Source organism: Diceros bicornis, chromosome 2 (assembly GCF_020826845.1).
Source record: "Diceros bicornis minor isolate mBicDic1 chromosome 2, mDicBic1.mat.cur, whole genome shotgun sequence".
Taxonomy (NCBI): domain Eukaryota; kingdom Metazoa; phylum Chordata; class Mammalia; order Perissodactyla; family Rhinocerotidae; genus Diceros; species Diceros bicornis.
Genome location: NC_080741.1, coordinates 22732599 through 22759700, shown reverse-complemented (window position 1 = coordinate 22759700; position 27102 = coordinate 22732599). Strand labels below are relative to the sequence as shown.

The 27102-nt window shown below is 44.3% G+C and overlaps 1 protein-coding gene across 3 annotated transcripts in view; it reads left to right on the top strand.

The window, feature by feature from the left end:
• Nucleotides 1–27102, top strand: part of RFTN1 (raftlin, lipid raft linker 1) — a 200834-nt gene that overhangs the window by 90387 nt on the left and 83345 nt on the right. For all 3 annotated transcript variants that reach the window (XM_058553634.1, XM_058553614.1, XM_058553624.1), the window contains one exon: nt 17699–17807. In XM_058553634.1, the coding sequence (XP_058409617.1) occupies nt 17699–17807 (109 nt within the window). The remainder of the gene's footprint in view (nt 1–17698; nt 17808–27102) is intronic.

The following is a 27102-nucleotide window of genomic DNA, read 5'->3' as shown; positions in this document are numbered from 1 at the left end:
AAAGGGGCAGCATGAAGGAAGAGGAAGAATCAAAATATGAGTGAGCTTTTGACCCTGAGTGGCTGGGAGGAGTAACTGGAAGAAGGAGGGAGTGGGGATGGGGAAGAGGATGTATCTGGGTGGGGTTTTCCCAGAAGCTGACCCTGAGAGGAGGATTCACATGCAAGTGGTTATTAAGGAAGTGCTCCCAGGAGGAATCACTTAGGAGTGGGGACGTGAGACAGGAAGGGGAGGGAGCTGGCTGATCCTTCGGTGAGTCCACCTTGAGGCCAGGGAACTGGCTTTCATACTTCTGCACCTGGGAGCCATTTGCCTTGAGCTTCCCCAGACACTTCCAGGTCTAGAGCTCATCCAGGCAAAGCAGCTCCAGTAGCCAAAGAAGACTGCAAAGCATGCAGAAGCTGGGGAGACACACAGAACTGGGAGCGGGGATCGGAGGGGATGTGGGCAGGGCACAGAGAGCATCCACCACAAGATGAGTGTGAACGGCATCAGTTTGGTCTCAGGCATCAGTTTGGTCTCATCGTGTTTGCGGCAGAGGTGTCCACTGGGCAGTCAGGAGCCAGGAGAGAAGTCTGAGCTGGGGGAGGCTGTGGGAGGCCGTGGTGAGCCCATGAGGACCGGCCTGCTTCCGTGTTGCTGACTGAGCCCAGGCTGCTGTGGTCCTCATTTTCTATACCAGATGCCTCCGGTGATTCTGAGAAGAGATGCAGTGCTTGCCGAGAGCTGTGCTAAGTGGGTTGCTCTGTTCCAAATTGACCATATGCTTGGAGTCTGAGAAATTTTTCCTCTCGGACCACATCAGCAAGCTGTACTCCCAGCTACTTACGAGCAGCACAGATTGCTGAATGAGTCAGCTCTGGCCGCCCAGTGTCGAGTGATGCAGAGAGAGACAGTTCTTTAGGCTTTTTGCTGTTTTGTTTCCAGGAAAGCGAATCTCAAAGCACACTCAGCCTTTAGCCCTCATTTCTCTTATTGGGGCTGGGAATCTGAAATCCTGAAGACTGTGCCATTATTCTGACGGGGCTTGCAAACTCAGATGCCTACAGGGTCCAGGCTCCTTTAGTGGGACCCTTGGGTATTGGAGAGCCAATGCCTAACTCTGCCCCGTTGTTGCTAAGTTGTCACCAGATCTTGTGCTTTTTTTCAAGAAAAGCCAGAAATCTGGATTTTTATGTGAAAACCTCTCCTTTTAAAATGTTGTCTCACTTTTTCAAAATAACATGTGTATCCCTAACCCACTCCACTGGCTGCCATCTTGCAACCCTTAGATCTCTGAGTGATGCTTCCTTTGGTGGAGTTAATCACCCACCCTTTGAGCTGCCTGTTCCTCCTTTCACGCATAGCAATCATCAGGCTTCTCAGACTCTCTTGTGATTGTTTTTTATATATCTGCCCACCTCCTCTCCCCCTTGCTAAATCTTCTTTCATCTTTGGATTCTCATTACTTACTTAGAGTGCCAGGTGCTGAGTGGGTGTTACTCAATAGAATATTCTTGAATTGAATGGAATAAAACTATGCCCTGAAATTTTGCTACCATCATTCACTAAAGGACCATAAATTCATTGCAAGATAGATCTGTCTTTGGTTTACATATTTACCAGTACCAAAAGTGCATCTTGATAATGCAGCCATACAGCATGGACCCCAAGTACTGGAACACACACGCACACACACACACTCTCAGATATGCAGAAGTTCCTTTCGTTGCCCAAATAACAGTGATTTGCCACAAGGGTATAATGTACGTTATTTTCACTCTTTTTTTTTTTTCTTTTTAAAAAATATCCAAAGGATGGCCTTCAAAAGAATGGAGATCTTTGTGAACCTTAAGTGGAGTACAAATGCATTACATTGCCTTTTTTATAGCCCACAAGATAACATGAACATTTTCTTTGGCATTTGGAAAGGGCAAAATTGGGAAAGTACAAGATTATGTTGGAACTAAAAAGAAAATTCTTTTAAAAATTATAGTCAGAAGTGTCCTCTTTAAGTGGCCTTGCATCTCTTCATGTCTAATTTCTACCAATTACTTTGACTCTTGGGAGAATTATAGGGTTTCTAGAAAGAGGTTTCATAATTAAACGAAATACACAGGGGGTGGTAGTGCCTACTGGGGTGTGCCCTAGAAAATGCTCACACATGAGGCCGGGGTTCAGCCCTGGAGCATGCTGATTGTTGGAATCACACGTGGGGAGGAGAAGTAATGCGGGGCCTAGCAGTGATTGACATGTGTTACTGTGGTGGAGAAACTGCAGCAGCTGGTTTATTCCCAGGGAGCAGAAATTGAGGAAAGTGGATTCAAGTTCTCTTCTTAAATCAGAGCAGGGAATAAGGTGTTTGTTTAGCATGGAGGTCGTTATTTTGGATTCAGATAGAGGAAGGGCCCCCACTCTGTGCTTGCAGCAGCCCGTTGTTACTGGCGGGGTATCATCTTCATCAGTTTTCTCAGGCTTCCCGAGGTGTTTGCAGAACTTGATTAGCTCTCCTGGGCTGCCACCTTACCCCCACGGAGCTGTCCAGCATCAACGAAGCCTACCTTAATGTATTCCTCCTATTTCCCGTCTCACTCTGGAGTGACACCCTTTTCTGGCGTGTTGAAGTTTCAGGATTCACTGTTAATTATTGTGTTTGCACTTTCCAATCTAATATGCCGGTGTAAAGCCACATTCTCCTGGGGGAAGAGAGTTTTTTCCAATCCACACCCCTAAATGGCTTGCCTAGATACCCTTACTCTCTCCCTCCAAAGTGTTGGCCTTTATCCCAGTGGAGAGAGCGAGAGAGACGTGCATTGTTCATGAGAAAGCTTATTGTCCCTCCTGTTTTATAGCTGTCCTTGATTGCCTGTGTCTTTCTCCACGTTTTATTTTTTATTTGTTTTTTGTCTCCTCTGAGAGAGAGAATTAGCATACTAGTGATTTCCAGTCTTTCCCAGAAGTCGTTTGGAATGGCAGAGAACAGGGAGCAGGTACCCAAAACACAGAAGCACAAGCACTAAATTTCTTTGAAATTTCTTGTTGATCTTAAAACTTATGCAATGACTACAGTGCCATGAAATGTCTGTATTTGTTTTAAAATAAATAAATGAAGTCTCCCTCTTCCCACACGTACACACAATCTTTAAGTAAAAATGGACTCTCTAGGAAGATTTATTCTGTGGCATTGCAGGTGGTCTATAGGGACACTTACTGTTTTGAGGGTCATGTGCATACAATGTAGGTAATTTAGTTGCAAAATAATTTTACTGAAGTTTTAGATTTTCATATTTATATGCCTGTCCCATATTAAATTTAGGAACTCAGATTGTCTTACTTTAAATATTTCTGGCAAAGTCTTTTTTGTCTTTTCTCTTATTTGTCAATCAGAGGTAGCTTAGATTGTGTGTGTTTTTCAAGCTGAGAAGGATATGCTGAGCGTTACTGGTGATGGGTCCTGGAAAAGACTGGTACTAATTGAATTGAGCATTTTTAGCTATGAATGCAGCAGCAGGTGAGAAATAACTTTCATGTCCATGTAAGTACATTATTAGTGATTTCAGTGTTCATGAGATTTTGATATAATGATTATCTCTATAATCTATCTAGCTGTTTTCTATAATTTTTTAAATGGTTGAAAGATGGAACCATTTTACAAAGAGGTAAATGCTATAAATATGATTTAGTGGAGTACGTCATTTCATTTGCTTCCTATTCATCGACCAAGAGTTGGAACTTAAAATGGCTACAAAGACTTCAAAAACCAAATTAGTAACTCGTATTCATACAACACCTGTTTTCTGAGGGTCTGAGAACATTTTACTTCATTCCTGTATGTGTTAAGTGTTATAATTTATTCTCACTATGTCCTCATGATGGTTGTTTTTGTTGTTAATATTTGTTGAAAATATTAGTATGTGTTCAGTGGAGGTTTTAGACTTATTCTATTTTGTAGCTGAGAGGTACCATTATTGTCCCTTATTCCCCACCTCCCGTTTTATATCCTAGGAAAATTAGGCTGAAGAAGTTATTAGTACTTCTCAGTACTGAAATGTGAGGTAGGTGAGTGGGAGTCTGTGGGGGGTATGGGGCTTAAGTTCCATCTTGAGGCTCATGGCTCAGACGTACACCATCTTCAGCCCTGGAGCTTACTGAAGGCTCCTCAGAGAATTCCCAGAATCCTCTGGGCTTTTCAGCATCCCCCATCCCCATAGTAGACTATGGGACCAGAGGCCTGGTTATCCACGAACTGGTTTCAGGACATAGGGCTGCCACTCCAAACCATTTGGGACCCCCAGATGGATCCATTCAGCAGGCTGGCTGGATCTTGTCAGTTTCTGCGCTAAACAGTTCTATGTAAATGATGGTTCTAAGCCCATTAGTGCATTATTTTCCCTCTGCCCCTTAAAAACAAAATCAAAATATATTATTAGGTGTCTTTGTCTTCTGAGGTAGTAGCCTTTGTTAGAGAGAATGAGATGAGCACCATCCCTGCTCTAGGGATATTTATAACATACCTAACTTGTTGAAATTTTCATTCTCAAACTTCTATAGTTGAAGTCCCCAAAATGGCTCTTTCATGCAACCTGGATCTTACTAGGAACAAAAAGCCCACTTTTCTTATGAAGAACATTTATATGTTTGCAGGCACGTCTTAATATGCTTTATCATTTATGGTAATGGTCAGAATAGCTACCATTTATTTGTTGCTGTGGCTGGCAGAGTCCTTGCTCATTGCTTCACGATATACGTTTTTGATCTTGGAAGCCATGATGAAGAAAATGAGTCTCAGAGTGGTGACTTGGCCAGAGTCACACTGTTGATGAGTGGAGGAACCAGGATTCACATCAGGATCTGTCTGCTTCTAAAACTGTTCCTCCTTAATTTTTTACCCATTAGGGTTAGGATTAGGGTTAGGGTAGGATTTCTCAACCTACATAGTTTCTCAAATGTTGACATTTGGGGCCAGATAAGTCTTTGTGTGGAGAATGTCCTGTGCATTGTAGAATATTTAGCAGTATCCCTGGTGTCTACCCACTAGATGCCAGTAGCAAACACCCCCTTTCCCCACCCTGCAGTTATGACAATCAAAAATGTCTCCAGACATGACCAAATGTCCCTTGACAGGCAAAACTGCCCCCCGTTGAGAACCACTGGGTTAGAGTTAGGGTGTGAGGTAGGGGTCTAACTTTATTTTCTTCTAGATAACTACCTTTGCCAACAGCATTTATTACATTAACCTAACTTTGCCACTGAATTAAATGCCATTGCTATTATAGGTTGGATTTCTATATGTATATCCTAATCTATTCCTGATTCTTTATTGTTCATTTGATCTATTTATTGATTTATGTGCTAATACCATGCTATTTTGATTACACTAAATTTGTAGTGTATATTAATATCAAATAGGGCACTGTTCTTCTTTTTCAGGATCTTGGCAACTTTTGCACGTTGATTTTTCCAAATAAAGTCTAAAGTGATTTTTCTGTAGTTCCCAGTAAACCCTGTTGAAATTGTAATTACATTTTCATACTAATTTGAGAAGAAGTTCCACCATGTGTTTTCAAGAACATAGAATTCAATATTATTGTTGGAACTAAATTTTTATTTTAGAGCTTGATCATTCTGAAAATTCTCTATACTATCTAGACCAGTGGTTACCAAAGTGGGGTAGACATATCCATGTTGAAGGAGAACTGAAGCTTCTATGTGTATTTATTTATATTGAAAAATTAGGAGAGAAATTGTGCATTACTAATAGTTAACATTCAGTTTGGAGGTGGTGCCCTGGCTGGGTGCAGGTGTCAGAGGTCACCTGCCTATATGGAGCGGGATGGGTCCTGACGGAGCTTGGGTTCAGAGGAACACTTTCCACTGAGAACTCAGTGAAGTAGATTTGTAGATTATTTTTTGTAGTTTTAAGTAAAGTAACCCTCACAAAATATACACATGGCTTAAAAAATTCCTGTAAAGTGATTGCAGATTGAGGAGAATACCAGTAATGTAAAAGTAAAATCCTTCTTTCTCTCTGCTTTTCTCTGTCTCTGTCTCTATCTCTGTCTTTCTCTCTCTCTCTCTCCCCCCCGCCCCCCCCCCCCCACACACGCAGAGAAATGGCCACACTGATGCAATGCCCACCTATTCATATCTGACAGAAGATGGCCAAGGAGATTTGGACTCATCACGAAGACATTTTGAAATGTGAATTTACTTCCACTATTGTTAACAGTGAATCTTATCTCAAGTGTATATTATGTCTTGAAATATTAGTTATTAATAATATGAACTTATGTGATTATAATTTTAAGATATTGCTGATTTCACCTGTTTCTCATCTTTCAAAATTTCTGTTTTGTGTGTATTGTTTTATAACATATGTAAGATGTTGGTACAGTAGTCCTCAGGAGTCTTACTGATGGGGTGTGTGATGAAGAAATTTGGAGACCACTGGTCCACGAAGCTTCTGGGTCACACTGATGGTTCCTGAAGCAGTTAGAGTCTTGCTACTCAAAGTGTGGTCCAGGCATGAGCAGCATCACCTGGGAGCTCCTTAGAAATGCAGATTCCCAGGCCCCCCAGACCTGCTGAATCAGAATCTTAATTTTAACTAGATCCCAGGTGATCTATGTGCACATTAAAGTTTGAGAACAGGGTTAAGCTGTGCTTTCCTATTAGGTAGCCACATGTAGCAATTTAAATTTAAATTAATTAAAATTAAATAAAATTTAAAATTCAGTCCCTCAGTTGCACTAGCCGCATTTTAGGTGCTTGGTAGTAACATGTGCATAGTGGCTACTGTATTGGGTCGTGCAGACATAGAACATTTCCATCATCTGACTCAGCTAGTTAGAGGGTACAGGTAGGAAGATCTAGAAAAGAAGGAAACAATAAGCAAAGTTTAATTTGGAACATGTGCGTTAAATGTAGATAGAGAAGAGACTTCTTGTCACTCAACAGACATGGCCCGTGAGAGAGTCTTATGAAGAGCTTTCATGTCTGTAGCTATTATCATTATTTTCATTTGCAGGTAATATGACTAGTAAATATCAGGCAGACCTGCTTTTATTCACTGTTATGTTTGTGATAAAATATGATTAATTATGCATTTTCACAAGTATTAGTTTTTCCCATATCTTTTAAAGTAAATGAGGAGCCTTGCAGGATCCGGAGAAAACAGGCCCCTGCCCCAAATCCCATTTCTTGTGGTTGTTCTCCTCTTTTCTGTAGTCCAGGTTGGTGGGGGTGGAAATTCTTTCACAGCTACATTATACAGGGATCACTGGGGTAAAGTTTGTTTTCCTCTTGCCCTTTAAGGTTAATGGTGAACTCCTTGTGTTGCGCAGTAGCTGATGGTTTATCTACCAGGGAGCTGGCTCTAACTGTAAACAGCAAGACAGGATGTGGCAAGACTTCTCTAGAATAAATAGTAGCTTGGGTAGTTAGATGCCCCTGGTGACCTGCACCCTCTTGGCGGTACACAGCTCCCTGAGAGAGCATGTGGTTAGGGTATCATTTGCACATCTCTCCCCATCATTTCCGGAATGTTCCTGGTGATACTAAACCCTTATCAACAGAAGTGGTGAATGTCTGTTGGTGAAAGAGGAAGGGAAAATCAGAAGAAACGGCAGTGACCCCTCTATGGATTAATTCTCCTTCTTTCTACTTCCTACTTCAGAACTCCCCTGATGGACTCTATAACAAGGTGTTTTATTTAAAGATTCACCGGGATTTGTTTACCTGGCTTTTTTTCCCTCAAGTATTTTTTAAGCTTCAGTCTTAAGGAGAACTTTGACTCCGGCAGCCTCATTTTTTTTGTAGATTCAGTTCATTTTGCAAAGAGGAGGTCATAAAAGTTATTGGAAATCTTTTCCCCATTGTTCTGAGAGCAGCTTTGGGAAGCAGCAGTTTATTCCACCCCTACCCCAATCACCACCAGTTGCAGCAATAAGAAATACCTAAAATCTCTCCCCCATCCATCCACTCCCTCTACAACAAGCTCAGCTCTTGTTTCTGCTTTCCTAAATATTTCCCCCTCTTCCTACATCACACACAATGCTGCTTGCTTAATCTTCCTAAAATCTGTATTTTGGTATCTTCTTGTATCGAAGACCATCCATGACTCCATTTACCTCAAAATGAAGGCCAGTCCCACCCTGTAGCGACACTCACCCATCCTTTCTTTCCAACCTCGTTTCTCCCTTTTCTGCTCTGGCCACCGCAGAGCCCGCGAGCACGGATTCCTTCTAACAGTGAATTGATCCAGATATTCCTTAGGCTCGTGTTTACTGATGCAGCTGAACTATGATAAGCAACCTTCACCTTTGCGTATCTTTTACCAAACTGACCTGTTTATTATTTCCATCATATAACTCATGCTTTTTTTCATCTAGATCCTTTCTAATTTCTGTTCTTGGTGCCTGGAATGCCCTTTTCTCCATTGTCCCGTGACTAATTTCCACACAGCTTCAAAGACTCAGCTTATGTGCTCCTTGCGTGTTAAAAATTTCCCTGATCCCTGACAATGGAAATAACTGAACTCTCATTGCACTTTTGTTTATATATAGTTTATCTTTCTTTAGACGATAAGTTTCTTAAGGGCAGGATCTAGCTCAATGCCTTGTATGTGGTCAGTGGCCAAGAAGAGGATGAATAGATGAGTGAATAAATAGATTTTTTTATTGTCATTAGTTTTACATAAGCTGATGAAACTAGAAAAAGCCTTCTTTTTCTTTCATTGACAAATCTTTTTCAGATCTGTAGCTCATTTCCATCCCTACTACTCCTTGAGAAAAAGCCATTCTGATCATTCTGCTTGAGCCTGGTGTTGCCTTGGGGAAATATCTTAAAATTCCTTCCTGTTTCCCAGAGATAGAGAATTTGTTCCTGTCAACTGACATTCTGTCATTTTTTTTTTCTAGTTGGAGAAGGGCCTAGTAATCTAAGTTTGTGTTTGTCACCATTTCTTTCTGATTATTCCTAAATGAAGCAAAAATAGCCCTATTGATGAACTGCACATTCTCTCTCCTTTCTTTTCATAACTCAAGTTCAAACTATGCTTTGTGTCCTGGGAAAAAGAAGATGTTTAAACTCTTGGTCTTTGAAGCTATCTCAGGCATTTATGAGTTGAAATGAGATCTGTTACATGTTTATTATTTAAAAGTATAGTTTATGATAGTTTTTCAACAGCATTTGTTTTTTAGTAGCCTGACTTCAGATCTATCCATGAGACCAAAATGGGTATTCAACTTACTGCTTGGCATTTCGTCGGAATAATTTGAGGATTAACTTCTTGCCTGCGATAATTTTGAATATTTCAAGCGCTCATAAGTGTTACAGTCTTTGCTTGCAAACATGTTATTTTAATGGCTTAGGAAAGGGTTATGTCCCGGCCACTGTGAGAGCAGACAGGGGCTGTGTAAATGTACTGGCTGTGGCCTGGATGGGTTGCAGGAGCACCGAAGGGGAGAATCTGCTGAGTCACTACAAGGAATGAAATATCTGGGTTGGGTTTATGGGTTAGTTATTCTGATTATGATACAATTAGATAGTCTGTTCTCTCTTATCTCTTGCCTGGCATCCAGCCTTCCGTGGCTCACATTGGAGCTTTGTGTATATAACCCAGAGGTGAGAGACTGGTGCCTCAGAGGTCAAATTCAATCCCAAACATGTTGGCCTACAGAACATTAAAAAACATTGGTTGGAGCCCCAATTTGACAGTTACGGTTGACATAAAAACTCTTGAATGACTTCTTTAAAAAAGTTAGAAGATTTGGCAACCCTGGCCTGGAATTCCTAGTAGTGGTTGGAATAGAAACGGCCCAACTTACCATGGTTTTTACTGTTCCCATTGTCTCCCCAGTACTGTAATGACATGGTGCTTTAACAACACCCCTGCACTGTGACTTGCTCATGCTGGAGACAAGTTTCCCTGTAGCCAGTGGGAATGTGAAAGGGCATCTGACAGGACCCCGTGTTTGAAGGAAAATAGGAGAGAGCATATTTCTTGGTGCACATGAAGACCATCCTATATCTTTTATATGAGAACAAAGTGTCTAGATTATGTATTTTGGTCAAAAAATATCCTCTTTCAATCATTGTTTGTGGACCTTCAAGTTTGCAGCCCTTGGTTTGACCTTCTGACCCTCTGGCTGCCTGGGGAATGACCACACAACCCTTGGCAGACGTGATAGTTGTAATGAGTGAGGATCCCTGGGTACGGCTCTGAGTTTATGCCAAGTTGTTATTACAGTCAATGTTTGTGTATGAGTAATGAGGTCAGTGTGACACAGAATAGGTGGTCTTTTATTATGGTCTTAAACAACTCTGACATCTATGGCCAGATGTGTTGACATCTGAGGTACTTTAGCACGTGGGCTCTTTGCCCTCCTCCAGTTAGGAAAGGTTTGTGCACAGATGCTCAGTGTCTAAATCTGCTTTTATGTGTTTGTTTGACAAGCATTTATTTAAGTTTTTCTGCTTGTTCTCATTCAGTTTTGGCCCAAGTCCCAATGTAAGGTGTCAAAGAAGCAAGGATTGTTTGGGGTGATGAAAAAGTTCTGGAAATGGATAGTGGTGAAGGTCATGAATATACTTCATGACACTGAATGTACACTTAGAAATGATTAAAGCAGTAAATGTTATGTTGTATATATTTTACCACAGTAAAAAATGAAAATAAGTTGGAAGTACTTTTGAGTTTTTTTGACCAAAAGAGGCACAGATAGAGAAAGGTCCCCATCCTTATATTTCTTTTATCTCTTCCTTTTTCTTGGAGGTTTGTCTTCTTTTGAGGGTATAGGAATCTACATGACTTCTCTCTACAAGTCGTTCTCTCTGTTTTCTCTTTTCCAGAGACTTGTTCAGTTATCTCTCAAGGAAAATCAGAGTGGCAGTTACAAGACACCCCACCTAGGCAGTGCTTCTCCACTCTGACAGCACGTTAGAATCAGCGGGGAGTTTCCAAAGGCCCTCTGCCCAGGCCATACCTCATACCAATTACATCAGAATTTCTGAGAGCTTCCCAAGTGACTCCAAGGTTGAACGCAGCCAGGGCTGAGAATGCCTACCCTGTGGGAAACCCTGCCTGATTCACAGAGCCCAAGGTTTGTGTGTGGGATTGTTCCAGTGCCTAAAGTTGGGGCATGTCAAAGGAGATGATTCTTTTCTCCCCCAGACCCAGTTATTTCAGTCATTGCCTCATGTGATTTAAGGGGCCTCTTATATAAGAAGTATAGTCAGGCAGGGGTGCCGGTGTACTTTAGGACTAGAAACAATGACTCTGAGAATAAATATTACAGAATCAAAACAAACACACAAATCCCCCAAAGTATATGATGGCATTCTTTCTTTCTTTTTTTGAAATAAATTTTATTTTGGAATAATTTTAGATTTAACAGAAAAGCTACAAAGAAAATACAGACAATTTCCATATACCCTTCATTGAGTTTCCACCATCATTAATATTTTACATTACAATGGTACATTTGTCAAAACTAAGCAATTGGCATTGGTACATTACTATTAACTAAATTGTGGGTTTTATTTGGATTTTATCAGTTTTTCTATTAATGTCCCTTTTCAGTTCCAGAACCCAAAACAGGGTACCACAATGCATTAGTTGTCATGTTATGATGGGTTTTTAAAACTTAGCTGGGCTGGGATGTCTTAGTGGCTTCTCCAGTCTTAAGCAGTCAGGACCACTGTGTTTATGTGTCTGGTTAACACTACGTGGCTACACTCTTAAGAATTTGAATTCATTTTGTCTTACTCGTTCTTGGCTTTCAGGACATCACATCTCTGCTCAGTGATATCCTTTTATTCCCTCTTCCTTTCAAAAAATCCCTTTGGAATGGCTGGAAGTAAACTCCTCCCAGCTCTCCAATGCTGTCTACAAGCGGGGGCCACAGATGTGAGATGGGTCAGAGCTCTTTTTAGTTAATTTTCCCCTAGGCTGTTTCTGAGAAATGGCCCAGCAGCACAAAGATGGTTTTTTATCAAGGGGCCAAGCCATTCAGAACCCAAATTGACAGATTAATTTGACAATTGGCCCATGTCACAGGATACTCATATATTAAATATAAACAGATTTCTTCACACCTGTTTCCTTAGGGTGGATTAAATCCAATTCCCCTGGGGATTTCAAGAGGATGAGTAAATTGAAGAGAAGGTTATGAAGTTGTCAGTTGGAGACGTTGGCAGAGTGGCTCGTACTCTCTTCCTCCACACACTTCCTTGGTTTGGCCTTCAGGGCAGTGTGTGCTCTTGGGTTTCTTCCTTCCTTTGCTGCTTTCTCCTCTCTTCTCCCCAGCCTCTTTGTGGTGGAGGGTCCCAGAGCTCAGTCGTTGACTCTTCTCTCTATGTTAAATGAGATCTCATCCAGTCTCCTGCTTTAAATACAGCTGGCAGCTGATGGCTCCCAAATTTACATCTCCAGCCCCACTCCTGAAGTCCTGACTCAAGTATATATTAAACTGTCTGCCAAACATCTCTACTTGATGTCTGCTGGATATGTCAGATTCAGCACATCTGAAACTGAATTGTTGATCTTCCTCCCGAGTCTGTGCCACCCACTGTCTTCCCTATCATGGTTGTGGCAACTTCATCCATTCTCCCAGTTGCTGGGGCAAAAATCCTTAGAGTCATCCTCCTCTGCTTTCTTCCTTCCCCACCCCACAGCCTGTCCATAAGGACGTCTTGAAGGTTCTACCTTGAAAATGCATCCAGAATCCAGCACTTCTCACCACAGCTGCACTGCCACCAACCCACTTTGAGTTACCATCATCCCTCTCCTGGATACCGAGTTAGTCTCTTAGCTGCCTCCTACAGCCAGAGGGATTCTTTTAAAATAAATCAGATTGTGTCACTTCTCTGTTCCACACCCTCCAAGGACTTCCTCTGTCACTCTGAGTAAAAGCGACAGTCGTCACTGTGGCCAGCAGGTCTCCATTATCTAGCTCCCCATTGGTTCTCTGACCTGGTCCCCTCTTCCTCCTCTGTCTTTGTTCTCTGAGCTCCAGCCACGAGGCCTCTGCATGATCTCAGCTTAAGGCCTTTGCACTGGCTCTTCCTCTGCCTGGAAGCTCTCGTCCTGGATATCAGCATGGCCAACTCCCTCACCTCCCATCCATCTTTATTCCAAATGTCACCTCATCAAGGAGGCTGCCCTGACCACTCTCATTAAAACGGAGGCTCCCCCCGCACACTCCTGTTTCTCCTCACCTTGCTCTGTTTCTTTTTCTCTTTCCACTTACCACTGTTGAAAATACTCTCTTATGTGCTCGTGTATGTTTACTGTTTATTGCCTGTCCCTCTCCAACGGATTGTAAATGCTGTGAGGGCAGAGATTTTGTCTCTTCTGTCTGTTGAGGTGTGCTAAAGAAGAGTGTCTGGCGCATAGTAGTAGTGTGGTCAGTATTTATTGAATGAATAATTATGAAGTGTGAAGAGTGCTAGGGAGGCAAAGTAAAGAAGGCAGTTACAGACGGTGGTAATAGGCCCACGGCAGCTCATATTGTTGAGCTTGAACCTCATGCCACACGCTGTGCCAAGGGCTTCACATGCTTTTGTCTTATTTAATCCTTAAAATGATGCTAAGAGAGAGCTACTCATAATATTCCCATTTGACAGTGAAAGAAACTGACGCACAGAAAGTTTAAATAAATTGTCCAAAGGCACGCAGCTTGTAAATGACACACCTCTAGTTAGCTTTAGAATCTATAGCCTCTGACTAATAAATCTAGAGGAAATTATGGAGTAGGGGATGGAGGGAGATGGGGAAGTATATTTCGTTGTTAGCAATACTCTTCTCAGAGTGCCTACATTTAACCTCAGAGTATTCGGTGTTAATTTCCAGATAAGGGAAATTGCTGGTAGTTAATCCTACGTCTCCAGAAATGCATTCTGTGTCCCTCTTTTTTGTTATTATTTAAACCCAGATCTCTCTGTCCTTTTAAGAAGTGGAAGCCATCTGGGCTTCAGTCCAGGGGAAGTTTGGTGGTTTCCCATACCCTTTTCCAGGATGACACAAGGACGTGGCCTTTGGGGAAACATAAGAGGTGTCTCCCCTCCCCCACTGGAGGGCAAATGCCTACTTGGCCTAGAGTTTCAGCTTAATACTTTTTCCTCAGGCACTTGATCACTGCAGAATATCTATCCCCTCATGCTGTGATCCCTGGGCGGGCCAGGCCATGGCCCCTGGAGCCACTTCTATGGGATACCTGCTTCTCTATTTCAGGGTGGTCCTTGCCCTCAGCGACACAGAACACTCATCACCTGTCAGAGGTTGCTCTCAGGTGTCTGACTGGATCTTGTGGGCCTGAGCCTCGACCTGGTTACCAGTGGGAGGCCTGTTCTGAGCCTGAGGCTGCCATGTCTCAGCAACTGTATTAGTTTTCTGTGCTCTGTAATAAATTACCACAACCTTAGTGACTCAAAACAACATCACATTTATTATCTCACAGTTTTTGTTGCTCACTTGAATTCTCTGCTTCAGGTCTCATCAGGCTGTGTTATAGGTGGTGGCGGGGCCTGTGGTCTCCTCAGAGGCTCGATCTGCTTCCATCAGAGGAAAGATCTGCTTCCATGCTCCCTTAGGTTGTCAGCAGAATTCATCTCCTTGCGGTTATATAGGACTGAGATTCCTGGTTTTTGCTGACTGTTGGCCAGAGGCTGCCCACAGTTCCTGGCCACATGGTCCTCTCACAACATGGCAGCTTACTTCTTCAAAGCCAACAAGGGGGGTCTCTAGCTCCAGTCTGCTAAGATGGAGTCTTCCAGTGTAACATAATCACGGGAGTGACACCCCATCTCCTTTGCCATGTTCTGTTGACTAGAAGCAAGTCACAGGTCCTGCCCCCACTAGAGGGGAGGGATTGTGCAAAGGCATGGACGCCAGGAGGTGGAGATCATGGCGAGTCACCTTAGGGTGTGGTCACCACGGCAACCATGTTTACTCCCAGCCCCCAGTGCTGAGGAGCTCAGAAACTCCCTCTGGCTGCCCTCTAGCCAACCTTTGCTTGTGGAGTTGACGCTGTTTTTCATGGGGTCAGTGGCAGGGGGAGGGTTCCTGTGTGACTGTGCCCTCCTCCCAGCTCTGGCCCAGCACCCTCACAGAGTGCTGACTTCAAGGCTTGGGCAGCCAGCATCTATGCTCAGAGGATTCAGGGGTCTTTGCCACCTCTTCTCCCCTTCAGCCATTCTTCATTTCAGATTGTAGAGGTAATTCCTAAAGGCAAGGGAAGACCTATTAGTTGCTCAGCTGCTCCCCCAATATGATCTGAATTTGCTTTTCCAAGAGACCATGGGCTGAGATGTGATTTTGCATGTTTCATCTAGAAAATTTATAATAATACCTCCTTTTGTTGATTTTTTGTGCTCCTTTCAGTTCAGATGTAACTAAGTTAATTATCTGATGAAATGAACCAAAGCTGCCTTTCTTCTTATAGAACTTCTTGTTCCGGAATCAAAGATGGCAGTTATTAGATCCTGTATTAAAGCTTATCCCTTATGAATCTGGGCTGTGCGTTGCTTAAAGACAGACTCTCCTTCCCTCCATTCATTTTGTGGGTGTTTATCAAGTGGGTACAGTGTTGACTTATTTAAAATGATTACTATTTTTCAAACTAATCATTTAAAATCTCAATAGGTATTTATAAATAACCTCATGCAGTCTGACATTAGTCTCCATGTGGCAGAGCAGCTGGGGTTTCACATCTTGGAACTCTCTTCCTCCCATGCCTGTCTATGTTGTTTAGATCCCACACAATACATATGACAGTATGTCGTGACCAAGTCTTCTCTTTCAAAAGTCTGGAATCTTCTGCTTTAGTTCTTCTTAATATGTCTTTTGTTTATGGGGGGAGGATGAGAACGTGGGGAAAAAATGAGACCATGAGTCTAGTCTGTGATGAAGTTTTAAGGCAAGAGGGCTGGGGTGCAGAATTGATTTATTCTTTTGGAATTAATTTATTCCAGTTTGACCAGTTTGGAATTAGTTTATTCTTTTACATTTCAAAATGTAAAGGAAGGGAAATGTTAGAAGGAAAAATAAAATTAAAATATGCTGTTGACGTTTGCTTACTGAATTGTAGGTGCACACCTGGGGAAAACCAAATCCTCTTTAATTTTTTCACTTTGGAATTTCATATGAATCATACCCAGATGGTTAATGGTAGTATAAATTGCCTTTTGTGTGTGTGTGTGTGTGTGTGGAGGACCAGCCCTGAGCTAACATCTGATGCCAATCCTCCCCTTTTTTCTTGAGGAAGATTGGCCCTGAGCTAACATCCATGCCCATCTTCCTTTACTTTATATGGGACGCCACCACAGCATGGCTTAAGAAGCGGTACATTGGTGTGCGCCCGGGATCCAAACCTGCGAACCCCGGGCCGCCGAAGCGGAGCACGCGCACTTAACCGCTTGCGCCACCGGGCCGGCCCCTAAATTGCTTTTAATGGTATATAAGAATCTTAGAAATTCATTTAAAAGGTATTATAACAAAAATGCATTTGGAAACTGTTTTTTTTTTTTGGTGGGATATATATGTCTCAGTTCAGTGTGAAAGTGCCCACTTTAAGAATTTTCTGGCCACACCTACTCTCCCAGGGGCTGGCAGGGTCCCTCTTTGGTAGAGCTCCCCATCAGTGGGCTGGGAGGGCCCTGCTCACCCCCTCAGCCAGTGGCTGTGCATGTGGTGTGAGCCCTAGACAGAGCCCGGGGCCCTGGTCTCTAAGTCCTGCTCCCCATGAAGAGAGAGCATGCTCTGTAGGCCCGTAGCTGTAGTCTCACTTCCTGTTGCCTTATGCCTGCCTGGACCAAGGAATCACCTTCAGTTTCGGACAGCCACATGGCATCCAGGAGTTCCTCAGACCCACGTTAGTCTCACACAGGAGCCCCTCAAAGGAACAGCATGAAGTGGTGGCATGTCCTTCTGGCGACCACTTGCCTCTGGTTCTCCTGAATGCACGCAGTGTTGCATCACGTGCATGTCCATATGGTGGGAAAGGGGGAAGCAGCCCCACCCACTGTGTGGGGAGATGGCAGGGGCGTGCTGGACACCTCCACACTGCCCGGAGGACTGAAGGTGTTTACCTCAGACAACCCTTCACATCCACTCCTTCCCCAGAACTTCTACTTCAGTTGCCTTACATCCTTTTTTTAATGCATCTTTAATTTTGATCGATTTTGCCAGATTGCCCTCTGTAGAGTTGAACTCTTTAAAAGTCATTTAAAAATTCATTATTAATTTTCTAAGTGATATATGAATAAATTCTCTTCAGAAAAAGTGATCACCACCTCCACTCCCAGTCCCGGGTCCCACACAGATCCTCTCCATCCCCAGAGGTAACTGCTATGATTGGTTTGGTGTGCGTCTTACTAGTTCTTTTTCTAAGCCCTGGAAGGTAGAAACCACTGGGAAATATACATTACTGAAGGATGTGGGGCTGTGTGCGTGTGTGTTGTTTCACATATAAACCACATTGTACTAAACCTGTCATTCTGTAATAATGTGTTTATCTTGATGGTATGTCTTGGAGGTCTTTCCATGATGTAGATCTCTCTATATTATTTGAGTTGTTTACCATAAATTATTTTTCAGCAGTGCTTTTTGACATTTACTTTCAGGAAAGAATTTGGGGTTTAGTTAAATGCCTAATGATTCTTTTTTTTTTGTATTGTGCAAAATCTTAATCTTTGTGTGTGTTCCTTCCTCTCTCTTTAGGTCTCAGAAAACTGATCTTCACAATGAAGGCTACATCTTGGAATTAGATTGCTGTTCCTCTTTGGACCACCTGACAGACCAAAAAATCATCCCAGAGTTTGTTAAGAAGGTGAGCTGTGCAGTCAGCACACGATTGAACAGACTCGCAGAGCATTCCCCTGAGTGAGCAGGCGAGGGGCTGGTTTAGGGCAGGTCAGCCACACCCCACAGGCCGGGCAGGAGCCAGCGTCTCCTCTGACCTGGACCTTTGGGCAGCCCCCTCCCACACATCGCTCAGGCTGGAGTTGACTCTGAAATAAAGTGGCTTCCCCCTCTGTCCCAGGCTGGTGGGACCCTGAATCCTGTCTTTTAGGGCTGGAGTGGCATTAACAGCTGACAGGCCTGTGGGCCCACTGCCGAGACTCCTCTCAACCCCCCTATCTGGCGTGAGCCCCCCAGATCCCACCTTCCACTCATCCTGTGGGTCTTGGTTGCCATGAGCCCCCTTCCTTGCCTAGTGTGGGAGCAAGCCAGAGTGCTGTGGCCACTGGCATGCGATTGTACCAGGGAAAAATTGCCTAGTTGCAGGGGATTCATTTTCTGCCCAGAAATGTGTCTGGTTTTGAACTTCTCTTCATGCTGTATGAGGTTTCCTGCTTAATTGCAGGGTCCACTTGGGTTTCAATATGATGACGTTTACTGTAGAAGGAACGTCTTGCCCAAACTGTGGCCAAATTCATTGCTTAACTCTTATCTTGTTCTCCCCTACCCAGTCTTCCAAAATAATTGACAATTCCCCGTCCTGTAGAGGTGCTTATGATTTGCTTGAGATCTAGTCAGTCAATTAGTGATTAGTGAATTCATTAATAAATATTGTCAATTTTGAGCTATCAGCTTTGGGCCAGAAATAGTACTAGCTGCTTGGATACAGAGAACAGAATAGGCGTGGTCCCTGCTCTCATGTCCTCACAACCAGAAGACAGACCCTGAACGAGTGTGATGAGCATTACCAAGAGGAAAGCAGTAGGGCTGAGGAGCAAGTGGACTCCATGTGATCTGGCCATCAGGGAGGTGCCTCACCTGAGACAGAAAGGATGAGGGGGAATTGTCTGGTGATGGGGCTGCGTGGGGCAGGTTGGGGTGCCCTCCAGAAGCAGGGAGCAGCATGTGTGAGGGCCTGAGGCAGGAGGGAGCAGGAGAATCAAAAGAAAATCAGATGAGCTTCTGGGAAGAAAAGGAGTGTGAGGGGTGGGAGAAGGGGCCAGGACTCAGCTGTAAAAGCAATGGGAGGCTGTTGAGAGGAGTTTTGCAGAAGAATGAAATAATTAGATTGTTGCTTGAAACACCCAATGACTCTTTTTTTGTTCCCTTCCTGTCTCCTCCCTCCCTTCAACATTTGTTGAGTGTCCAGGCTCTTCAAGGCCTGGGAGTAACCACTCAGGGATGCTGGGGGCTAAGACCTACAGCCTAGAAATCAGATGGCCTCTAGGGTCAGAATTTCTGGTAATTTTACTAGGATGATGGAGACTCTCTCTCTGCTGTTAGAAGTCAGATCATTACTTAAGAAACAGGAAAAAGTAGTTTTGTTCACACATGGAAAAGCCTGAGAACACAGGTGTTTATAACTCACATTGATGTCTATATAAAGAGGGCCATTTTCTCTGGATTGTTGCAAATAAAATGTTGTAATAAACTTGGGTAGGGACATTCTAGAGGTGGAATTTACCCCGTGATCTGACTACTGGGGAAAATATAGTTTTAGAAATGGTTTTGTAATTAAGACTCGGATGCTTGGAATATTCGAGGGGTAAGTGGGTAGGATGAGGGTGTGAGGCTCTGCCCATACTATCAAATATGCTCTTTTGAAAACATGTGATTTCGTGCTTTTGTCTTAACCAAACCAGATATTGCATGACTGACCCGTTGCGTAGTGCCCGTATCAGGTCTTAAGGTGACAGCAGCCTGATGAGTGGGCACTAAGATGCTCTGTATCTATAGCGCCTGAAGTGCAGATGGACATCTGTCCAACAAGGAGATAACCTCAGAGTTATGGTTTTTATGTCCTGAAGGACAAGCCAGTTTTGTATTTAACTTTTACTCTTATCCTACTGTTTTCTCCTATACTCATGATACGTGTGTGTGCATGTGTGTACACATCAGGACCTGATGGTTTGTTCAATAATTAGTTGTCAGTCATTGACACCTGCTTGTTCTATGTTTGTTTAAGAATTCTATTTTTCACATTTTGAAAAGTATACACGTTAAAGCCCACTGTGCCGTCCTGCCCCTGCCATACCCCTGGTTTTCAAATAAAAATTATCGGGTCCAGACAGACTTGCACACTAGGTCAGCCCTGAGACTTCTGACTGGGAGTTTGTCTCCAGATGTGCATCCCAGAGTCTGTCACCTCTGTTCCTCTCCGTAGAGAAGTGGTTCATGGTCATAGTCAGCAGGGTGGAAGGAAAGTTCCCCACCTTGGAGATCCCAGGTGTGTTGAGGTTTCCCCACCATTTGTCCCCACACTGTTTGTCTATGGTTGGACCTGGAAGGATCCAGCATTTCTGGCTGTCAGTGCCGTCTGTGGCTTTAGTTTCTAGGCAAGTGGCCATGACAACCAGGAGAAGAGAGACAAAACGTTGGGACCGGGCCCTCTTCCCTCTGTTCCTCTTTGCTGTTGTTGGACGTGATTTCTGGAGAAAACAGTATCTCTGTGTGCGAAGAGCAGAGGGGACCCAGATGCCTCTCTACAGGGTCAACAGCTATTCCAGCTGATGGCAGAATTTTACACATGTGTAAATTTTTCGGTCGTCACACAGGTAGATCACAGGAGCTTCCTGGGAAGAAATATGCTAAAACCCATTTGTGTTCATTCAGTAAATATTTAATGAATAGCTTGGTCCCTATTTATATATATGGTGGTGACACTTGTTAATTGCCATTCACTTAGGCCAAGATGAAGCTGTGTCACTGGCAGCTACAGCTTACAGTCATTACTTTTTATCTGGGTCATTGTTTTGTGTGAAATAATGGCTCCTGTTCCTATGACAAGTAGATCCGTCTTGCGATGAGATGGTAATTAACTCATTTTGTCATTGTGCCATCATGCAAGATAAGCTCATATTCTTTTCTGCATATGAGAGTGAAACTGCAAGTGATGAGAATTTTTGTTCTTAAGAACAATGTCGCAGTATGATTTTTCCACCAAATGTTTTAAATTAGCAGAACCTTTGGATAGAGGACATGGATAGAAGGAGGGAAAGGAGATTTCATTATTTTCCACAATTAGGAAAAATAAAATCATTTGTATCTGTCGTGTAAAATTAGCTGAAGATGCCATAATTCACAGCCCCTCTCCATCATGGTTTTGCACAGAGGGTGAAGGGAATTGTATAGAGATGACTCTGTTCCTTTCCATATGGTCTGATGATTCTCTGACACTTGACTGGTCATATTAAATGTGGCTACTGCCTTTTGTTTTCCCTCTTGGATCCTGCTGTGCTCCATCCAACTGGCCATTTATGTAAATTATTTATGATGGACCACAGAACATTTAAAATGCAGATTTATGGGCAGACTTGGAGAGAATATGTTTTCCAAATCCTAGAACTGAATGCTCCAGAGACAAAGAGTTGCGAGGCTGTGGGAGAGCGACGGTGCGTCTCTGTTCATTTGAGACAAAGATTCGGCTGCCAAGTGCTTCCGGAGCCTGTCTTCCATGGCTGGTGGATCTGTGGGCCCCGTTGGGATTTCCTATACTTCAGAGTTCCCGGAGGATTGTAAAGAAGCAGAGTGATATAGAACGAAGGGCCTACGTGTTCATCTTCAAATTACTTGACATTCTTCGAGTTTCTTGGGAAAGTGCTCATATGTTTGGAAAGCGCTTTAAAGTTTTCAGAGTCACTGCACACATTTTCTGGTTTGTGCTTCACAATGATTCTGTTCAAGAGGCCGTGCTGGCAATGGTGTCTCCCTTCTTAGACAGGAGGGAACTAAGCTCAGAGGGGACGAGGGGTTGGCCCAGGGCCTGGGTCTGCTAAATGATGGCAGCAGCTGGTCTTTGCGTGAGGATGCACCACAGCAGGCGGCAGCCGGAGGAGCAGGAAGGTTCCCTGGCTGCGTGGCCCCGGGGGGATGGTTTTGGAGAGGTGTAGTGTAGCAATGAGGGCTCTGAAAAGTGAGGGCTGGACACTTGTGGAGATGGAGGGGCGAGGTCGACAGCGCCGTTCCTGGTGAGGACAGGAGCGTGAAATGAAGGCTCAAGGCTGAGAAAGAGCCCAGTCCTGTTTGACTGGAGTGCAGGATGGACAAAGGGAGGAGGAAGCTTGTTCTGGGCAGGGCCCTTTTGATGACATGGAACAGAGCCCTTCTCAAGCCAGCTCAGGTGAGTCAGGCAGGGTTTACTATAAAGATACAGGAAATGGCCTGGAACCCAAGGTCCAGGGGCAGGAATTCCCCGGGAGCAGGAATACAGAAGAGCTAAAAAAAGAGGGTGATTTGTCTCTCTGGCTGTATTGTATGCTGCTGGCCCATATTTATGTATCTATAGGTTTATTTGAATTTTAAATGGAATTTTACTCCACAGAGGGAGTATATGTGTGCCAGGCGGACCCTGTGCTAAAGCCTTTACATGCACTGTACCCTTAACCCTCATCTCACCCCTCTGAAGGCTTATCCCCATTTTACAGGTGAAGAAACTGAGGCAGAGAGCAGCTATGCAGTTTGCCCAAAGTTACACCTGTGAAAGGCAGGATTGGGACTTGATCCCAGCCTGCTTGACCCAGAGGCCACATTCATGACCACTGGCCTTGCTGCCTCTTCTGCATAATCCTCAGGGACTGAGAGTGGGGCTGTGCAGAAGGCGAGGTCAGGCATGAGAGGCAGATGGGTGTAACTGTGTTTGGTCCATGGGGCCAGGTTTTGGAGCACCTCCAAAGCCTCCCTTCAGTGGAGGCTGGGGCTCCAGGCCTCGTTGCCCACGGGGAAAAGCCACCCACCCTGCCAATGTCCAGGTGAGACTTCAGGCCTTTGCCCTCAGGCCCTCAGCTCTGGGCTCTCTTCCTTAGATTCACTCCTTTCATGACGCAGGAGTGGCACTGCCCTGCATGACATACTTAGAACTGGGTTTGTCTTACACTGGACCATGGAGCCTTTAGCATGAAGACAATTGAGGGGAGGCGAGGCAGACCCCTGCCTTGTCCTGTGGGAGGACGACACACGGTCAGAAACTGAGTGGCCTGGATTAAATGAGATGCATTGCCCTTCAGAAAACAAATGGTACTGCTTACGTCTTGACCTAAAGAAAGGAACCTGACAGATTTTTAAAATCTCAATGGCTTCTTTTAATGAAACAGAATATCCCAAACCCCAGGATTATGAAACTTTGCCTGTGGTATATAAATGACTCATCATTTACTTCCTGGCTGATTGTTGAGTGTTCAGGGCCTCATTTCTATGAGTGCTGTGCAGAGTCTAATTTTAATTAGAGCAAAACGCCGATTCAGAGTGAAAGGAAAATTATGTTAAAAAGGCTTCCTTTTCCTCACCGCACCCCCACCTACCCCCAAACGAAGAGAATTATGACATTTTTAAAAGGCAAATCTGGTGGGGTGGGGGGTTGAAGGCAAAATAGGTGTAATTCCAACGATGAGGGTGCCCTCAGTGTGGAAGAAAGTGAGCTGGGGGCTGGCAGAGAAGAGGCTGAGGATGAGAAGTGACGCACTGCTGGGCACAGGGGTGTCCTCTTCCCTGTCGTGTCTCCAGAACTTAAGCAATATTTGTGAATGAACAAATTAAAAGAGAAATGCAGAGGAAGAATTATTAAGACTTTGTGTCATAGAAGGGGAGAGAGGAGCCTAAGATGACACACAGGTGACCTAAGTGTGAGGTGGGGTCATTGGAGAGGATGGGAACACACAGCATGAGGAGCCATTTGGGGCCAGAGAAGTAATGAGATTGGTGATGGACATGTTGGGACTGAGGGACCACTGGGATACTCAGGGGAACATTCCAGAAGGCAGGTGTGGTTGTTGGGCTGGAACTCAGGAGGAAGCTAGGTATGGAGATGTAGTTGTCTGAGGTGCAGACTCAGAGGCCCACAGGGGCCAGGCAGGTAATGATGGTGAAGAAGTGGTTCAGGTGATCATCCGGGTGGCACATGCCCATCTCAAGGGGCAGCCACCACTTAGCATCAACTCATTATTGCCTGGTGAAAACGCTGACCCAGTATCACAAGATCTTCTGTTGTTTGGTTGGCTAGTTGGTTTGCTTTGTTTTGGGGAAGTTGATAATGTTTTTATTTTCTTATTGTGAAGTCTCTTGGTTTTTCAATGTAAGCAGATAGATCAATTAAAAAACTACAAGATCTAGACCGGTGTTTCTCAGATTATCTGCGGTGAAGGACCAGTTTGGTTTGTTTGTTTTGATTTTTCCTCAATCCATTAAGGAGTGATACTTTTGTAAAATACAATAAAAACATGGTGGCAACATTGACTAGCTAGAAAAGTGTCTAAATGCTTACTCTAACTTTTTGTACCTGTCTTGTCCTAGACTGGTAACAAAAAGTTTGTGGACCAGCAGTGGCCCAAGGACCACGCTTTGAGTAGCCACTGATTGAGGTGGCAAAGCCATGGGACAGGATGAACTCACCCGGGCTTGCAGAGGGGAGAGAGGAGAGCACTGTGGCCAGAGCTGTGGGGAGGGTCCAGGGAAGAAGAAAGAGAAAGGACTTTTACAAAGCAGAGGGAGAAAGGGAAGAGCATGATGTTACGGAATCTGAGGGAAGAGACTGGAGAATAGTAAAAGCAGGAAACAGGTCAAGTGGAACCCACTGGGTGGGTGGCCCAATGGGTTTGGCCACTGGAGGCCTCTGATAAATCTTGCAAGAGCAGTTTTCAAGAGGTGGAGCAGGCAGAGGCCTCCCTGCCGTGGATTTAAGAGTAAATAAGTTTAGAAGGAGAGAGAGGGAGTGGTGGCTGGTAAAAGGAAGTCTTGTTTGTTTGTTTGTTTCAAATAGGAGACTTGAGCATCTTTAAAAGCTGAAAGTTGCCAATAGAGAGGGAAAAGTTAATAGAAGTCAGAGTATGGAGGCAGGTCCCGGTGAGGGGACCCTACAGAGAGGGCATCAGCTGTGCACGTGGGCCTGGACACCCTTTCCTCTGAGGCTGGAGGAGGAGGTAGGAGGAAACTTACAGGCTTAGATGTTTACAGTGGAGGAAAAATGTGGGAGCTGCTGCCCAGAGGCCTCTGTTTTCTTATAAAGTTCCTCTCCCGCCCCAGTCTCTCTTGATCCTCTGTCCTCCTGCTATTTTCATTGGCCTGGGATCTTCCTGTTCTGTCCAGGGAGGTTAGTTGAAATTAGTTTGAGCCTGAGGGGAGGGAAGAGGTCATATGTTTGTCTTGATCACTCCTAAAAATGAGACAAATTCCTGTGCTTCATTTTCTTCCTCTGCGTGACTCCAAGACCCAGTTCCAGTGGGCCAAGGTTCATTCATGTTTCTTTGAACAGATCTTTGAGGGCCCCTATGTGGTAGTGTCTTGGGGATACCTTAGTGAGCCAGTGCAGGTAATGTCCCCGGTCACGTGAAGCTTACAGTCTAGCTGAGGACACAGACCTGGAGCAGAGAGTCACGTGATGGAGGTATAATCCCAATGGACAAGTGCTCTGGTCAGGGACCCTGACCCAGACTGGCAGTGGGAGGAAGCAGTGATGTCTGCACCGAGATCTGAGGGGCAAAAAGTGAGGGAGAGTGGAGGTAGTGGAGCCTGGAAAAGCTTGGACAAAGGCTAGGAGATGGGAAGGGAGCGTGTTTGGTTCAAGGAAGAGGAAGGAGGCCATTGTGACTTGACCAGAGAGAGGGGAGGGTTGAGTGTTACGTGATGAGGCTGGAGAGTTAGTTGGGCTCACATGTTCAGGGCCTGCAGGCTGGGCTCAGGATTTAGGTCTTTATCCCAAATGCAATGGAAAGCCATTCGAGGGTTTTAAGGAGGAGCTAGAGAATGATAGCAAATTTACATTTGGGAAAGATCTGAAGGCTACAGGATAGAGACTGGACTAGGGGCCAGAAATGAATGCCCTTAGGACCCTGTTGGAGTCTCTCTATAGACAGAGATTATAGCTTAGTTTACAGTCTGCATAGCATCATGGTGAAGATGCAGAGAGGTGACTAGATTTAAGAGCCATTGAGCCAGGAAAAGCACCTGGTTGTTTACGGATTGGAATACAGGGTATAGCAGAGAGGGAGGGGACCAGGCTGGTTTGGCTGGTGCAGCTGGATGACTGGGGGTCTTTGCTGAGATAAGGAAGACTGCCAAACAGGCCATCGTTTCTGTGGCCTGGGAGCTCAGGAGCGGTCTGGGCTGGAGACACCGGCTGGCAAATGGTAATTGAAACCATGGTCATGGATGAAATCGCTGAGGAAGAAAGGGAGGGTGCAAAGGAAGAGGGCCTCGAACTGAACGCTGGGGAATTCCAGCTTTTACTGCTGTGCAGAAAAAAGATGCAGAAAGTGGCTAGAGAGGTCCCAGGGGAACTCAGAGAGTGGGGTGATGGAGGCCAAGGGTATTGCAACAAGGAAGGGGTTGTCAACCCTGTCGGTGCCCCTAAGACTAAAAATCAGGAATTGCCATTGGTGGCGTCGCCATGAGGTCCTTGGGGCCCTTCGTGGCAGCTGTTTTGATGGCCTCTCCCCTTCCAGTACATATTTTACAAGGCCTGATCCAAAATGTCTTTGGCTTATGATTAAAAACCACTGCCCTTTTCCCCATAAAACTCATGTGTGTCCCTGTGTTATTCCTAGGATGGTTCTGAGTTTTTTTTTTTTTATTTCACTTTTAAATTTAGGGTGTTCTTTCTTTCCACAGGCTTACTAAATTATCTTCATTATTCCCCTTAAAGTAATTTTTTGTTAAGCAACTGAATTTTAGTATCTGACTAGGGGATTAGAACTTGCCCATGTAAAACATTGCAATTTTAAGTAATTTTTAGCATTCGGAGAACATATCACATGAAATAATAATAATAAGAAGAAGAACTTATAGTTAAATCAGAAAAAAAATTAACTTGGGATTCCTAAAAATGGCATTGAGATGTGCACAGAGCAGAGAGTGACCTGTTGACTCTGTGGACGGCCTGTGGCTGTTAGGCCTACATTCCTTTGTGGTCTCTGCAGAGAAATTGCCCAAAATTCTCCAAGGACTTGCCAAGGAATCAGAAACTCTTCTAGAGGCTGATAGAGCAGACAAAAAAGACCAGTCTTTTTTTTTTTAAAGATTTTATTTATTTATTTTTTCCCCCCGAAAGCCCCAGTAGATAGTTGTATGTCATAGCTGCACATCCTTCTAGTTGCTGTATGTGGGACGCGGCCTCAGCATGGCCGGAGAAGTGGTGCGTCGGTGCGTGCCCGGGATCCGAACCCGGGCCGCCAGCA